This window comes from Solanum lycopersicum, chromosome 1, assembly GCF_036512215.1.
Source record: "Solanum lycopersicum chromosome 1, SLM_r2.1".
Taxonomy (NCBI): domain Eukaryota; kingdom Viridiplantae; phylum Streptophyta; class Magnoliopsida; order Solanales; family Solanaceae; genus Solanum; species Solanum lycopersicum.
This window is the reverse complement of record NC_090800.1, coordinates 68952930-68969683: the sequence shown is the minus strand read 5'-3', so window position 1 is coordinate 68969683 and position 16754 is coordinate 68952930. Positions and strand designations below refer to the sequence as shown.

The 16754-nt window shown below is 32.1% G+C and overlaps 1 protein-coding gene across 3 annotated transcripts in view; it reads left to right on the top strand.

The window, feature by feature from the left end:
* The first annotated feature begins 4213 nt into the window (after nucleotides 1–4213).
* Nucleotides 4214–16754, top strand: part of LOC104647591 (uncharacterized) — a 37361-nt gene continuing 24820 nt past the window's right edge. Inside the window, exons 1-5 of one of the 3 annotated variants that reach the window (XM_026028996.2) lie at nucleotides 4214–4376; nucleotides 5361–5423; nucleotides 6380–6466; nucleotides 6913–7017; nucleotides 15888–15977. In XM_026028996.2, coding sequence (XP_025884781.1) covers nucleotides 5364–5423; nucleotides 6380–6466; nucleotides 6913–7017; nucleotides 15888–15977 — 342 coding nt within the window. In that variant the 5' untranslated portion in view covers nucleotides 4214–4376; nucleotides 5361–5363. The remainder of the gene's footprint in view (nucleotides 4377–5360; nucleotides 5424–6379; nucleotides 6467–6912; nucleotides 7018–15887; nucleotides 15978–16754) is intronic. The other 2 variants (XM_010323208.3, XM_010323212.3) reach the window with 2 other exon arrangements.

Here is a 16754-nt window from a genome sequence, read left to right as displayed (position 1 = left end):
TACTACGTGGAATCTTCTGAGAGTACTCATAGTTATCCATCCTAGTCTTATTTGTATCCTTGTACATTTTCCTACGCGTATCTCTCTCAACCTCCTGAGAATGAATCATTAGTTTGGATATATTCATATCTGTAAATAACATGGCCTTTCCGCACTCAGTATTCACCAGATCGGATACTTCAAACAAGAACCTACTCATTTGCACTTTAAATCGTTAACCATATGTGGAGCATACCTGGAGAGTTGCTTGAACTTCAGCTTGTATTGTTGGACTACAATAGAAACCTACTTCATGTTTATGACTAATTAGTACTTAGCCTCCCTAAATACTCTCGAGAATAACCTATCCGAAAAAACTCAAGCAAAGTAGTTTTATGTCATAGGAGCTGCATCCGCACCCTAGTTGTCTTTCCATTATGTGAAAAAAATATGACCACATCCTTAAAATGGTAGGATACCAAGTCCACCTTATCAGTACTATCACTTACATTACAAAAAGAATCTTCTTGACCTCATTAATGAAGTTATGTGGTTCCTCACCTACCTGCAACCCTAGAACTTAGGAGGATTCATAAGCATAAAATCTTGAACCATGGTTATAGCTAATCGACCTTCAAGATTTGCCTAAACTAATGTATGTTGATTGTTTTAGTTGGATATGTTTGAGACAAAAGCTAGGTTGCATTCTAGAATTTTGCATTTGTAACCTCATGTTTCAGGACTGGAGGAAATGTGTTAGCATTTTATGTATTAGTTCTACAAGGAGGAATGATATAAAATGCATAACAATGGATTACAAAGGAGATGTTGAATTACACATTGTGAACAATAAAAATAACAAAATAAGAGAAAATTCTTAGAAAACCTAGTAACCTCTCCGTTATAGGTGTTGTGCGCTACACACCCATGCAAGAAGTAGTGCCTAGTGCGTATCTCAGACACCCTAAGACTGTTGAACTGATTCTCTCATATGAAGTTTTTCACATCCCACGGCTACCCCATAAACGTATCACGATACCTATGATTATGAGTGACCCCAAGCTAACCTTGAACCTGGCAGATAAACGGCATACTAAAAAAAATAACTAAGTAAATCATGTACTATGCGGAAGCTAAAAGAAGTGGATATTTTGAATGTAGAAAACCCAATTCGTCTAACTATTTGATATATAATAACATATTTGTTATTACCAAATAACACTTAACAACTTGAGTTGAAACTAATATATTCTCTAAAAAGCGTCAAAAAGAATTGAGTTTCAAGGACATGCCCCTAGCTAACTCTATCAAGACTGAAAACTGAAATAAAGACTTAAAAGTAAAAAGTGTGTATTGTCCTCTATGAATGAGAAATCACACTAAATTTGATGAATTCAAATTGGGAGTTGGACTTAGAGTGATATGGATGCTTAATTTCTAAACCTATATCATAAAACAATGTAGTACAAAGTATGTGTCAGCACTTTGAATGAACAGAGCATGTAGGATGTATTTATTTATAAGCTAAACAAAGTAATAAATTGTTTTGAAGCAAAATTAACTAAACTGGATGGAACGAACCAGTACTAATCATGAAGCTAATAGGCTAAATGTATAGTGATGTAAATGCTAAAAATATGTAAATGCAATAACATTCTGACTGTGGGAGGTTCGGTTAACCAACATAAACCATGTGAGCCCTTTTTAGGGGTATAAGGTTGACTATGGTGTGGTCACTTAAACGAATGCCGAACAAATAGGACTTATGAACCTATGTAGGCATGTTGTTTTAGGACATAAGGGTACTTGAACTTTAATCAAACTTAGTTCTAAGTCGATTCCAAGATGAATACGAGAAGCTTAAATGGAGTAAAATAATGAGTATCTCAAAGAACTAATATGCTAAGTAAGAATGCAACATATATATACTGAAGATTTGCATTTCAAACTTTGAGGAAAGATTTAGTCGTATTTTCCTTCCATGTATGATTCGTGATATTTTATAAATTTACACAACCTAGGGTTCTTGGTTCTATTCATGTGACTATACTAATTCACGAACAAATCTTTAAAATCTAGCAACCATAGGTGTGAAAAAGAACTAACTTAATTTAAGGGACCTTATAAGTCAAAGAAACCAAAAAGTAAAATAGAACATAAATGCTGATGAAAACTAAACATAAATTCTTTGGATTTCGGGGATGAACTTGAGGAAAACCTCTACTTGTTCTTTGGAGAAATTATCGCCTCTTTGTAAGCTTTTCTTTTTAAGTTTGATGATATTAGGAAAATTAGGGTCCTAGGTTATTTCTAACTCGATTATAAGGCTTAGAGTGACTAAACAAATGTAATTTAGGCATAAAATAACATAGTTTAACTGCATAACATATAGGGGAAAAGAAAAAAATACCATGACTTAAAAAATTATAGTCCTCTTTCACAGGCCCATTCATGGACTTTATGAAGCACCACGAGTCGTATGGGAAACCGTGGTTTCTCATAGAATTCGGGGTGTTTCAGGGTCATTTTTTAGAGGCCACTTAACGGACCGTGTGGGGTTTAACGCACAGTCTAGTAGTCTGTGGTCCCTCACAAGTCATTGAGTGGTTTTATTTGTTTTCAATGCCAACTTGGAAACGTCTTGAGTTCCATGGACCTTATAGTGTTCCTGTTCCTCCATCTTGTTATTGGGTGTGAGACACAATGAGGGTGACACATCATGGTCTTATTCATGGCATATGTCCTATTATGGGGTCCAACATTTTCCTCTTGTTCAGTCTAAGGTGTTATAGTTTAGTGAAGTTTATTATGATTTCTACATTTCATTAGGGCGATATACTTTATTCTTTCTATAATTCTATTTGTTATCGTTATCTCTGGGTTTTAGGTTTTCTTGTCTTGGTGGGACAAAAAGAATGATATCAAGCACATTTTTCCGTTTGCGACAATGTTTCAAACTATGTAGGAATGCATATCGAATATTTCGTATTATCATTTTTGTAATTCATGGTAGGGAGACATATGAAATGACATCATATAGGTTATAACCTCATTTAATGAAGTTGTGATTTTCAATTGGCCTTGTTCATTATGCTATGTGGTTGTTAATGAATGTTTGTATTTACTTGTTGGCTTGGGTACAACGCTGGTAGACTAACAATAAATGAATCGTATTGGTAAACTAATTATGCGTGCTCAAGTACCATGTCGGCACACTAACAACCAGAGTTTGGTTTCTTTGAGAGTTTCATGTATGTGATTTGTAGTTCGTTGAGAGGACCCAATATTTTCATTGTGATCATGTGAGAAAGATGTACTGATACATTATTTGACCCAAGTGATGTTGTTTCAAGACATGTGACTCAAAGTCTGTGTGGTTGATAATTGTTGTTATGTTATACATTGTTCTATGTTACTATATTGTACTGACCGTTTACATCCATATATTTGTGTCTCCATGTGATCCTACTAGTACTCTATGGTTTGTGTAGTGGTATCCATGTTCTTTTTCATGTTGAGTAAAAGACCTCTTCCAACGGTTATTTCGAGACCTCTGTTGAGAGATATCTAATTTCTAGTCCAAGGGCGAGCTCCATCTTTCAGGATACCATGGATCCTTCTAAATCTTCTTATCCATTTATTCAGGCATAGGCTTATATGTTTTAGTTGATGTTCAGTTTGGAGGTTGCGTCTCAAGTTCAACTATTTAGAGTTTTGGTATGATGATTTTAAGTTATGGGGTAATTTTTGCGTCACTATTGTTTTAATTATCTAATTTAGTTTATATGGATTTAATTCTTTAGTAACTTAATGGTTTTCAATATTTTCTTGCAAAGAGTTGGTTTTATTTATACAGTGTGGTTAGTCCGGGTTTGTCTTTAATTCTCCCACAAGGTTGATTAGTGTTGGTGCCACTCACGGCGGTTTGAGTCGGGAGAATATCATCCTCGTTAGGATGATATAATTTCATTTCAACATAGTTACAAAATTAACTTGATTTATCCATCTAAAATTAAAAAATACATTTAATATTTGCTACTAAAATTTATTTTATCATACATTATAAGAGGATAATAAATTAATACGACATGGTATGCCAATTAAAAAATCTATAAAGAGAAATAATTTGTTTCTAGGGAATAAAGTTATAGTTTTAATGACTTGATAGGAAAAACAATTAAAATAATTTTAGTGAAAAAAACATTCAAAATGAAGAATACATGAATTTGCCTTTAATGCTACCAACCAAAAAAGTGTTCAAAGAAAAAAAAAGCAATGACACTAAGTATATATATAGGCAGTTTCTTTTTACCCTAACTTTGCCTTCTCCGCCTTTTGTGTTCTTTCTATCATAACAAGATTCTTAATCCAGTTAATCGGCCACAACAAAATTTGAGGTTTACACTTATGCCTTGTTAATTTCATTGATCTATCTGTGTATATATATATATATCTTCTTTTATAAAATTATCTAGGATCTTTTTGTTTTTTCTTTTTCTTTGATGTTATTAATATTCTCTTATAATTTTACCTATTCATGTTCTAGTACATCTAGGGAGAATGAGAGAAGCTCGATTATTTTGAGTTTGACCAAATTTTAAAAGAAATAATTATTGATATGGTGGGAATTAATTTTACTTGTTATAGATCTAAAGGTAGTAGCCACTCTTAACAATTTTCTTGGACTGAGAAGTTTTTTAAATTGATTTTCTCCAAATTTCTTAATTTGGTTTAAAATAAATTCAAATATAAGATAATTTTTTTGATCACTAATCTAATGAATCTTGAAAGATGCATGATTACAATAGATCGAATTTCAATTTTTTTATGGATCTAAGCTTTACATATCTTTTCTCTCTTTATACCTACAATATATTTTTATTTTAAGAATGAAAGTACTAATAAAAGTGATTTTATCATCTTAGGTTTTACCATTAAAAGAGAAATAATTCTTTTTATGGGTAAAAATTAATTTAAAATGTTATAGATCTAGAGGTTGTGGGCGCCTTTAAAAAAATTTCTTAAAAATAATGACTTTAAAAATTGATTTTTTTTTCAACTTTTATAACTTTTTCAAAAGAAAGTTTGATTAAGTCTAGTTTTTTAATCATACAACCAATGTACTTGGTAAATCGTTTGAGCTTCATCACCACAACAGTAACTATTCTTGTTCTTGAATCTATAAATTGATGGACAAACATCTTTTATTTGGACTTTTTATGTGTATATATTCTAGCACTTTGATTAAGTTCTTATGATTTTACTTGACACATAAATATCATTACTAGCAAGCTTGATGTTTTTATATATATATTTTTTAAAAAACTTTTCTATATCCATCTTACAAAAGATCTTTTTACTTGGTTTTTATTTTCTACCAGGATATGAATAACCAACACCAAATTTGTGTGGACGAAGATGCTATGTTAATGGATGATTTACAGGTATGCTTTTGAAAAAAAAATACTTATAAGGTGCTTAATTTTTCCTTATAAGCAATATACAATATTTTTTGATAGATAACGGAACAACATTTTTATGATAATTGTGTTATGAAAGAAAAATAATGTTCGTCTCTAGAGATAAAACAATTTAATCATTTCATGACAATAATATATAAATACTCATACAAATTAAAAGATGTTGAATATTTGATGTTAAGTTTTGTTGTTGATTGTACTAATTGATAGTGCTAAGTAATAGATGATGGTACTTGTGGGGTATTGGTTGTAATAGTTGGGAATGGTGAACCATGATGATGATGATTGATAGAGATGGAGTATGCAAATGAATTGAATTAATGAACTATAATATTTCAGAAACCTTTGAATTGACAAGTTAATTATATGAGTTTTTTTTTACCTAATCATTTATAACTATCAAGACTCAATAGATGGTTGCATCATAAAAAAAAATTAGTTAATGACTTAGGTTCAAAACTAAAAACATAGAGATTTAATAGTTTATATATGAATGATTAATGTTATATCATTAGCTACACACATGTACATATTTTTATGTGTAGTGCAATATCATTAGTTAAATATGAATTATGTCAAAAATGATAAGTCTTCATAGACAACCTTTTTCTTATATACTTAATGCCTTGATTTTTCATAGTCTCAAGCTATGACATGACCAAACTATCTCAAATGATAACAACCATCATTGATCTAGTTACATAATATATGTTATCGATGAATACACATTTTTTAACCCTTTCTTTTTTTATTTTATTTTTGTGACACTTTGATCACGTTCTTAAAATATTACTTGAAACATAGAAAGCGAATAGTTCACATCTTTTTTTAGAACCTTCTGCATCATTTCATACAAGTTTTAAAAGTACAAAAGTTTTAACTAACTTTTTTATATTTGCAACATGGATATGGATAAGCAGGATAAAGTTGGTGGTCAAGATGCAACGTTGATGGAAGTTCCCATACCTTTACTTGAATCACAAGAAACAAAAACTGATGTTGTTGAGGTAAGTTTTAGAAATCCAATTACAAGGTGTTAGTTTTCGTCCTTTTCTGATATGCACAAAATATTTTGATGGAATCTACACTAAATAAGGTATCCCTTTTCCTTAGGATTACTAGGTAGATTAGGAATTGTAGTCAAAGCAGGAGACGAGGTATATATTCCAATAGGATGAAACTATTTATCACTAATTTAGTAAGCTTAAGACTTGCATAACCACGACCATCATGTATCTTCTTAAAACGTGCATAAGATTGATCAACATTCATTTTTTTAATTTTATATATGAGGTATTCTATCTCTTAGATTATCTTCTTAAGTGTTACTTGATATATCCACACAAACGTGTTGCAAGTGAGCAATTTTTATCTCTTTTAGAAAACCATGCATTATTTCACACAACTTTTTGTTTTTCTAAATATTTAACAATTTTTTCTTATTGTCTTTTAGAATATGGATAAGCAACAAAAATATGGTGATGATAAGGATGCAATATTAATTGAAGTTCCAACATATTTTATGACACATGATGAATCAATAACCGATGTTTTAGAGGTATGATTTTTAAGAGTTTCTCCAATTATAAAGTTTTAGTTTATTTTCTTACAAGTCATTTAAAAATATATTTTTATTGATTCTTGAGTAACTTTTAATGCGAATAGGGTGATAAAATAAAGAACAATATTCTTCTCTATATCTAAAACATATGACTTGTATTCAAACAACATTTTTCATCTATGTCATACATCTAATAATAATTTAAATATGTACTCTTTCCGTTTAAATTTATATGATTTAGTTTCGCTAAAAACAATTATGGAAAGTCTTTGATATTTAGGTTCCAAAATCATCCTTAGAAAAATGAAGGTTTATACATAATAGTACCTTTATGAATATTTTGCCAAATAAGGTAGAACCAACACGGTAAATGGTAAATAGTCTAATTAAACATTTTCAAATAAAACACATGTTATATTTTAAAACTGATACAACGAAGTGTTCCATATAAAATGCAACACATGGAAATTGATTCTTTGATGCTCAATTTTTGTTTTTAGCTTTAGATCATGACAGACGACAGTAGCCTACAGTTTGAGTGTCTACGAATCGAAACTATTATAGTAACCCAACCAAGGGTTAGGGTCGTGTCCCAAGGGAGTAGTAGTGAAGGTAGTAGCTACATAGAATTCCGTTCTATATAGTCATAGTTTAAGACATTTTCAAATATTAACACAATTAATTTGTGACACCAAATTGTCAATTATTGAAAGGGGTTTTGTCACAAGTAGTATAATAGAAAAAATATAAAGGAAATCAAGTAAGGTCGAGAGTTCTTGGTGTGATCTCTGTATATGAAGATAAAAGTGGTGGATATATGATTTCTGTAGCTAATTTGGCAGGACAATGGTGACTAGGCTAAGCTTCAGGTGAATGCAAGTTCCTTCTTAAGAAACTTACCCCATATCAAATGGTTTCCTCTTGGACACCCACTCGTCTAAACTATCTAGTCTATGTCTTATCCAAACTCGCTCTTTCAATAAGGGTGCTTGGGTATGGAACTAAGGCTCACCCTCTGGCGCATATCGACCCACTCCTTCAGAGATCAATCTAGTGGTCTTAGTTTCACTACTTCTTTCTCGAGAAAGCCAAAAGACATTGGTTAGTTTTGTTTTTGAAGCTATAAACCCCTAATTGCTAAATCACACCCCAAGAATAGGAGGTTATTAGCCACATATCAAGAAATAATCAAATATGCTCAAAATGATAATGAAATCAAGTGGGTATTAGAGATTACACCTTAAAAGTAGCAAAGGTAGGCAAATGGAGAAGACCCACTTCCAAAATTAGAAGATGAACTTCTTTAGGCAAGCTTCCACAAAGCCCTCTCCAAATTTAGAGAGAACTTATGAAAAAAATTCTAAAATAAAATATCAAGTGTAAAATTGTTTCTCTCTAATTTACTAAATAATAAAAGTGGTCAATATTTATAGACTTCAGAATTGTACTGGAAAATCTTTTCGGAGCAATTAGTCATTATTCGCTGAATCGCCCTTTTTTGAGTTCATCGCCATTTGCACGATGCCTTCCTTATCTATGTGTTCTGGATTGATCGGCGGTAATATTCTGCTTCATGGAACTGATCAACGAAGATTTGGCTGATTATTTTTGTCACCTTTTGATCCACTTCCTTCAGGCTCACTTGCTCTGATAGAAGGAAAAAACTTTTCTATTTGGCAGATCGCCCTGTGTGCTTGGCGATGCACACCTTTGTATTTTCAGCTCTTTTTGTCCGTTTTTTTCCTTTTTAAGCCTAAGTGTCTATGCTCCTACCAAATCCACAAATACCTAAAACTTAGGAGTTTTTTTATCATGAATTGAGGTAAAATAAATAATCAAGGACCTTATATGCATTAAATAAGACCATAGATAAGTCCAATTTGAGGACTCATGAACACCCCAAACTTAATCTTTTGCTTGTCTTCAGATAAAATTAAGTTCATCTGTTTAAGTAAGATATCTCAAATAGTGCTACACAAAACGCAATCGTTAATACGCACAACAAGACTTAAATTACTCATGTATACCTCGGTGTATATTCAAAGATAGAAGTTGTGACACACCATTACCAAATATTCTCGAGCTCACAGTATTGTCTTCTAATAAAAGTTCATGCTCAACAAAAGTATCTACATGACCTTAGACAAAGAATGATTCCATTTTCATACATGTAGATTTTTCAACTTAAGGTCATGAATCTGATGCAATACTCACACTCACAAAGAGGGGGTACAATGCATGTTTTTACCCATAGGTTTTGCCCTTATTTTTCCAATTGACTTTCGTTTCGTTCAATCAAGATAAAAAATGTCTTTCTAAGAAATTTAATGGGGGCTGAGTACAAAGTTATGGTCATTTAGGCTCAGTGGATTTTTTCTCAATGAGATGTGAATTTCTCAACACATCTTCTTTGTTAATTGATAAATCCTTAGTCAAGTGCCTTTAAGTCATTGTTTCATTCTTCTCCATGGATTGCTTGGAAATCTGAATTCTTTTTGTGCTTTTATTCCACAACCTTCTTATTCATTCTTCTCTTTTTGTTTCCTTCTTTCATGTATGAAGGGTTTCAATTTCTACGTAATATCATGGGTTTGTGAGACTTTTCCTGCACTTCTTGACTTCTCCTTTCCCTTCTTATCACACGCCCAACTTAGGCTTTGGCCTATGTTGGTTATTCACTTATATCACATATCAAGTGGATTATACGTGATGGATACCATAAGGTCTTGGTGTCATAATTTTTTTCCAAAGAAGAGGTAAGGCTCAAAGGGTGTTCAACTGAGTTTCACATGCTCACGGTGTACGCCACAAAAGAGGTATATTTCAAAATTGTCTTAGACTGTTTGATTAGAGCCTAAAATCATCTCAAGAGGACACCTTTTTTAAATCAATCAGACTAACTAATCGGGAAAATTCTACGTTTATTCATACAGTAAGATCATCACACAAAACATTGACACTTAGGTAAAATAAGACAACAATTTTTTGCTGGTGTACAATGGTCGTTGCAAAAGAATCAATTTAATAATTGGTTAATGACTGCGAGATGCTAAGAGTTCACATACTGGCTATGTAACTTCATTCATTTTTGTTGTATCCGCACATTCATGTTTGTTCGATTGAGAGCACCTTTTAAGTTATCAGTATGATTTAAACCAAGACTTAAATTTGTACAAAAACAACCACTTTCATCACAAGAAGGGGCAAATTTTCGAAAGTAAAATTTTAGGAAGGGTCAAAATTATTTTGAAATTAAGACCCCAAAAAGCGAGCCAAAATCTCAACAATCCACAAAAAAAAAAAAAGATTTTAAAACACAATTTGAAAAAGACAACCCATTTCAAAACATGCCAAAATTCAGCTTAACAAAACAAGGTGGGCCTCACCCTACTACAATTAAAAGAATTTGTCCTCAAGTGCAGTTCATATGATACACAAAAGTTAATTCAAAGTTATATGTAAGAGAGAGTAAGGAATGAAATCCTGTTCAAGTTGTTTTTCTGTGTGTTGGTGTGTTTCCCCCTATTGAAGATAGCAGGGTGTTTACTCCTGAAAGAAACTAGTACTGCTGTCCCCATCAAGATTTGTTCTATCTCATTGGTTCCTTGTCAGCAGTATCAGGTGTGTCCTCAGTGATGTAGCTTTTTGTCAGAGTCCATGTTCATTTTTAGTCACTCGCCGAGACATAAGGATGGACTTCACCTACTCTATTTACGTTTTCATTATCGTGATCACATCCTTTTATGTTGCATCTTATCAATGGTTCTTTAGTTACGTTTGCACACACCCATTCTTGCCTTAAGTTCATCAATAGTTGCTTTTACTGGTATAACAACAATAGTCAGAACAATCTCAATCATTCCTAAAATAGAGGTTTTTAGGGAAACTAGATACAGAGTCTGAGCAAGTTCTATTATTCTGTAAAACATAGCTTGTGTGACGTAAACCTCACGTGTGATGATAGCGGTAAGTTTATTTCTAATCATAGTAAGAACTTTCCACGTTTTATTAGTTGTATGGTCTTTTGAAACCGTTCCCTTTAACCTGTTCTCCTATAGATCCTTAAGGTATTCTGCTTCAATTCTTCTAATGTCGGTGAATGATGTAGGAGTGATTAACATATTCCTTTGAGCTTCTTTAGGTACTTGAGCTGTTTGCACAAATTAGTGATCAATACTGGGAAAGAAATTGATGTTTTGCATCATTTTAAGATCATGAGGATCTCAAAATTTATGATCTCCCCCAAATTTAATTGAATTCTGTCAATAAAGCATCCTAGGCATGCGCTCCTTCCAGGCTGTATGATAGATTCATTTTGTGAAGGCATGATTGAGCTACTGATAAAACCAAAACCAATATCGAGCTACTACATTTAGTGTTTTTTTCAATTGTTGTGCCAACCCTTAATCAATTTAGGGTATCATATGAAATTAGGGGAGCTAACCAATCTTTCATGTTATCCAGTGAAATTTCTTTGGATAGGTGTTTGCATGCTTCCTCCATGTGTTTAGGACGACCTAAGATAACATTAATACTGTCAGGATCATACTGGATAGCCTTCCCCCGCACTAATACAGAATTGATTGGCTTAACTATTGCTACATGTTTCATTCCCAATTGCATAAGAGATTTGTATGATGTGTAACACTCCCGAACAAGACTTGGAATGTATGAGCCACGCGGCTTAGTGAAATCGTGGAAGTGATGACACTTTTGTGTGCTCATAATTTCAGGATATATATCAATCACCCTATCTATGGATAAGATTTTTTCTTGAAGAATAATTTTGAACCCATCATCCTTTGTCCTATTTAATGATTTTGGTTGGGGAATCGGGATATCTTTGCCATTTCTACTTGATGTAAGTATCTTCATTTAGGCTCTCTCTGTGCATATCCGTGTATTTTATGTACCCCAGTTGCTTTTCCCTTGAGGAGGTGTTAGTTTTTCTATAACTTTAGATCTGGTATACCTGCAATCATAATAAGATTCAGATGTTGTTAGAAGAATTCAATTGGGGTTTGGTTGATATGTAAACAAAATCTGTTTGGGAAAATATATATAATATTCAGCGACTCAAACTCTCTATGCCGACTGTTAAACGCATTCTTTGTGCAGACTTGGGCCATTTATGACTCAATCAATTTTAATGACCACCGAGTGTCTCGGTGGGCCATATCTTGCTCGCTAGACTAGTTGATGTTCTATTTGTAATTCTAGTTTCCATAAATCGACCTTGTAACCCTTCAAGGAGATTTTACAAAATTCTCTACTCAACTGCTAGTTGTGCCCACATAACTGTTGCCTAGAATATTCAAATTTGTATAATTCCCATATCAGAGAGTTTTGCATACCTTACTTGGGAAAAACATATCTCGAGATAGAAAATATCATAATTGAAGGTGGGTCATGTAGAACAAATCTTTGCTACTGATCTGATGAAATTTTAGGCGATAAGCGGCAGATAGATCTAGATTCAAGCAATAATAACTCAACTTCAAATACTTATGAGATATCACAGTTTTGTAAAGACGAAAATCCAGAATTGTAGTAATGTAAAAATTGTGGAGAATTAAAGGCAGTGATTTTATACAACTTTTTCATATCTGATTCCGTTGGTGACGTAAGTTGAAACTCTACTTAGCTAAATGGTGATATGCCAAGCGATTTTCTTTTTCGCTGAGTCTTACAAAACCTCCAACTTATTTGTAGAGTTAAAAAGCGGATTTATCTCAATTAACAATCAAGTTGGCTCTTTGCCAACATAATTTGTGTGCCACAAACCATTTCCTTCAGAAGCCCTCAACTTATGAATATACTAAATCAAAACACCCTATATTTAAATAAGATATTTAAAATGCTTACAGGGTTTTGGGTTGCCTCCCAAACAATGCCTTAGTTAACGTTACGGCACGACGCTAGACAAACTTTATTCTTCTTCTTCGAGTTCAACCATGGTGTAGTTAGGCGAGCCTCTCGCGAATGGTGGATGATGACATGGTATCAAATCAATAATTTTATCATCTTGATATTGAATGATTATAGTTTTTGGGTTGTTGTATCATACAACATTTATATGTTATTTTTCAGCTTATTCACCATTTTATCTTGTGTTTCTATCTCCTTCAGTCGCTTGGATAGATTGTCTACTTAAGCTATAAGTGAATCCCACTCGTAGTTTTCTTCATTTCCTTTATAAGTTATAGGTATATTATCAAGGGTTTGGGCTACCACTTCGTAGGGGTGAAGGAGTATACCTCCCGGTAAGAGTTGATCGATGATACTTGCAGTTTCGGTACTAATACCTCTGTATAAGCATTCTAGTAAAACCTTGTTTGTCATCCCCTGAAATGGGCATGGTTCTAATACTTTTTCAAACTACAACCACATTTCCTCAAGAGTCTCATCCTCTACATGCTTAAAGGTATGAGGTATTCCCTGAGGTTTAACACATTCAAGAGGGGATGGTCTGTGTGAAGTCTGCAGTTGTTTTCCATTCTTGTTACTCTGCATAAATACACAATCACACAAAACAATGAACCACAAAATTAAAAATTTTTTAGTAAAAGCTACGTTACAAAGAACTAAAAACTATAAGTATCTACATTTTTAAGTGACAACTCTCCCTGGCAATGGCTCCATTTTTATTCTTTGATGCTTTGTTTTTATTTTTAATTTTAGCTCGTGATCAACGACACTAGTGTATAGTCTCAGTTTCTACGAATTGAAGCTAGTATATTAACCCAACCAAGGGTTGGGGTCGTGTCCCATGGAGTTGTAGTGAAGGTAGTAACTACTTAGAGTTTCTTTCTAAATAGTGATAAATTAGGACATTTTCGAATTCAAAAACAAACAAATTTAATTTGTGACACCAATATGTCAAATATTGATAAGGGGTTTTGTGACAAATAATAGAATAGCAAAAAATAAAAGGAAGATAAAATATGAGAGAGAGAGAGTTCTTGGGTGTGATTGCTATATGTTAAGATAAAAGTGGTGGGCGTATGCTTTAGGTAGCTAGTTTCGCAAGGCAATGGTGATTAACCTATGGTTTAGGTGAAAGGAAGTTCCTTCTGAGGCAATTTACCCCGTATCACATGGGTTCTTCTCAGAGACCCACTCGTCTAAACTATCCATCCTACGCCTTATCCTCACTCACTCTTTCGATGGGAGTTCTTGAATATGGGATTAGGGCTCACCATCTCTCACTTAACCACATGTGAACCCACTACCTTGGAGATCAGTCTAGTGGTCTTAGTTTCACGACCTATCTGTCGAGTAAGCCGAAAACACATAGGAAGTTTTGTATTTACAGTTACAAACCTATTAGGTTAAACCACAACCACTAGGTGAAATCACCATTAAAATGCAATCTGAGGTACAATCTAGTAGGACCCAACAAATTAATCAACCCACAATCTCGTAAGACGTGTACACAAATATTTTATTTGTTTGGTAATAAATTTTTAAATATTAGTTATCTTATGGAAGAATGATGAATAAATCCTCAAGCTAAAAATATAAGTCGCATAACAACAACAGCGACAACTTTTAACTATAGTCTCAATCAAAAATAAAATAAAATAGGCTATGTGAATCATTATTTATGTATTTGAACTAAACTAATTGGCCTATAGTGACATAAATAATAATAAATGTAAAATAGTAATTTAAATACATATAGATAATAGTATTAGTAATAGTAGTACTAGAAGTTCTCTAACATGTTTGACGTCTCATTTCATTTTTATGCTTATATCTAAGAAATCAAAGTTTGAATGGATAATAAAATTATAAATTGTGCATGGATCTTTGAATAAACATCTTTGTATTATGATTATGTAATAAGATTTGAGTGCTAAAATATAAGCCTGCTTATAATTGTTCATCTCTCAAGTTAACAATTTCCTTAGAAATAGAATCTTTTTAAATTAGTTTTCAAAAAAAAAATTAATTTATATAAATTAAAATTCTAATTTAGCATGAAACTTTCGTAGCACATAAATCATTGATCTTGTTACAAAATGTCTAATTTAGGATGAAAGTTTCATATCATATATTGATATTGTCATATAAAATATGTGTACGTGTACGTGTGTGTGCGCGCCTACGTGTGTGTAAATTCCTAGCAAACAAGAATTTTTGATTTTTTTAAAAAGTCTTATCATCCATTACTCCACAAGATTTACCATTTTGCATAATATCTAACTATTTTTTTTCATACTTTCAACTAGAATATCGATAAGCAGTACCTAGTTGATGGTGATAAATATGTAACATTAATGGACATTTCGATATCTTTTATTGCACTAAAAAAAGCAAGCATTAAATTTTCGCAGGTTCACTTTGAAAATTTTTCTCTAATGATAAGTTTTTTTTCCCCTTTTAATACATATTCAACAATCTTTTAATGAATGACTAAACAAAAATTTAATGTTAATTTCTTTTTGGAAAGAAGATAATGATCTTCTATAAAGTGAAAAGATATGATATGTATGACAACAATATTTATATATGTCATGTCCATAATAATAATATAAACAACAAGAAACCTAGTGTAATTTGACGAAATGAGGTATGAGAAGAATAAAGTGTACACAAACCTTATCAACAACTTTGAGGTAAATTAGTTATTTTTTATAAAACCTTCGATCCAAAAAGAAATACTCCAAAGAGGTGTGTTTGTGTGTATATATCTATATATAATTTGTGTTTTCATGCGTGCGCGTGTGTCTATGTAAATTCCTAGCAAGGGATCAATTTTTATTTATTTTTTTGAACGTCCTCTCAATTACTCCACACATTTATTCATTTTTAAAAATATCTAATTATTTTTTCATACTTTTGAATAATATATGGATAAGCAGTACCAAGTTGATGGTGATGAAGATACAACATTAATGGACGTTCCGATATCTTTTATTGCACTAGAAAAAGCTAACACTGATATTTTTCAGGTTCGCTTTGCAAAAGTTCCTCCAATTATAAGTTGTTTGTTTTTTTCCCTTTAATACATATATGTAAATATTTTGACTAATACATAATCAAATTCTAATGTTATTTCTTTTTTATAACAAGAAAATTGTTCTTATCAAAAGTTTAAAGATGTGATATGTATCTCAACAATATTTAAATACTTCATGTGAATAATATTACTACTACTAATAACAATATTAATAATAGACAACAAACCTAGTTTTCACCCTATAGTCAATTTCAAAGATGTTTTCAAGCATTTGTTTTTTTAACTAAAACATAGATTTCACGAGAACTCATTGGTTCTTGCATCACACGTTTTCAAATGATAAGCTATGATGATATTGATGTTTACTTGATGGTTTATGATGGAAAAATCTATGAACCTATATTTCTCTATATTCCTAAATTTGACCTTATGAAGTGGGTTTGTTTAATATAAAAAATAATGATAGATTAATGTGTAGAATACTTTAGATTTTTTATTTGTATCATTATCTATGTCTAATCATGGTGAAGTGTTGGTGAATAGAGGAATTGTGATTATAGCCTCGAAAGGGGAAAGTTTGACCTAATTTCATGTGAATGTAAAATTGATATAGAATTGTGATAGATTGATGTGTGATCCACTTATGGTGGAGGTGTTTACTTTCTTTGTCCATTGTGATTATGTCCATGACGGCATATGGTGTGGGAGTAAAGAATTATCATGAGATTATATTGAGGAACATGATGTAAGGCATGCGTGTGAAATAAAG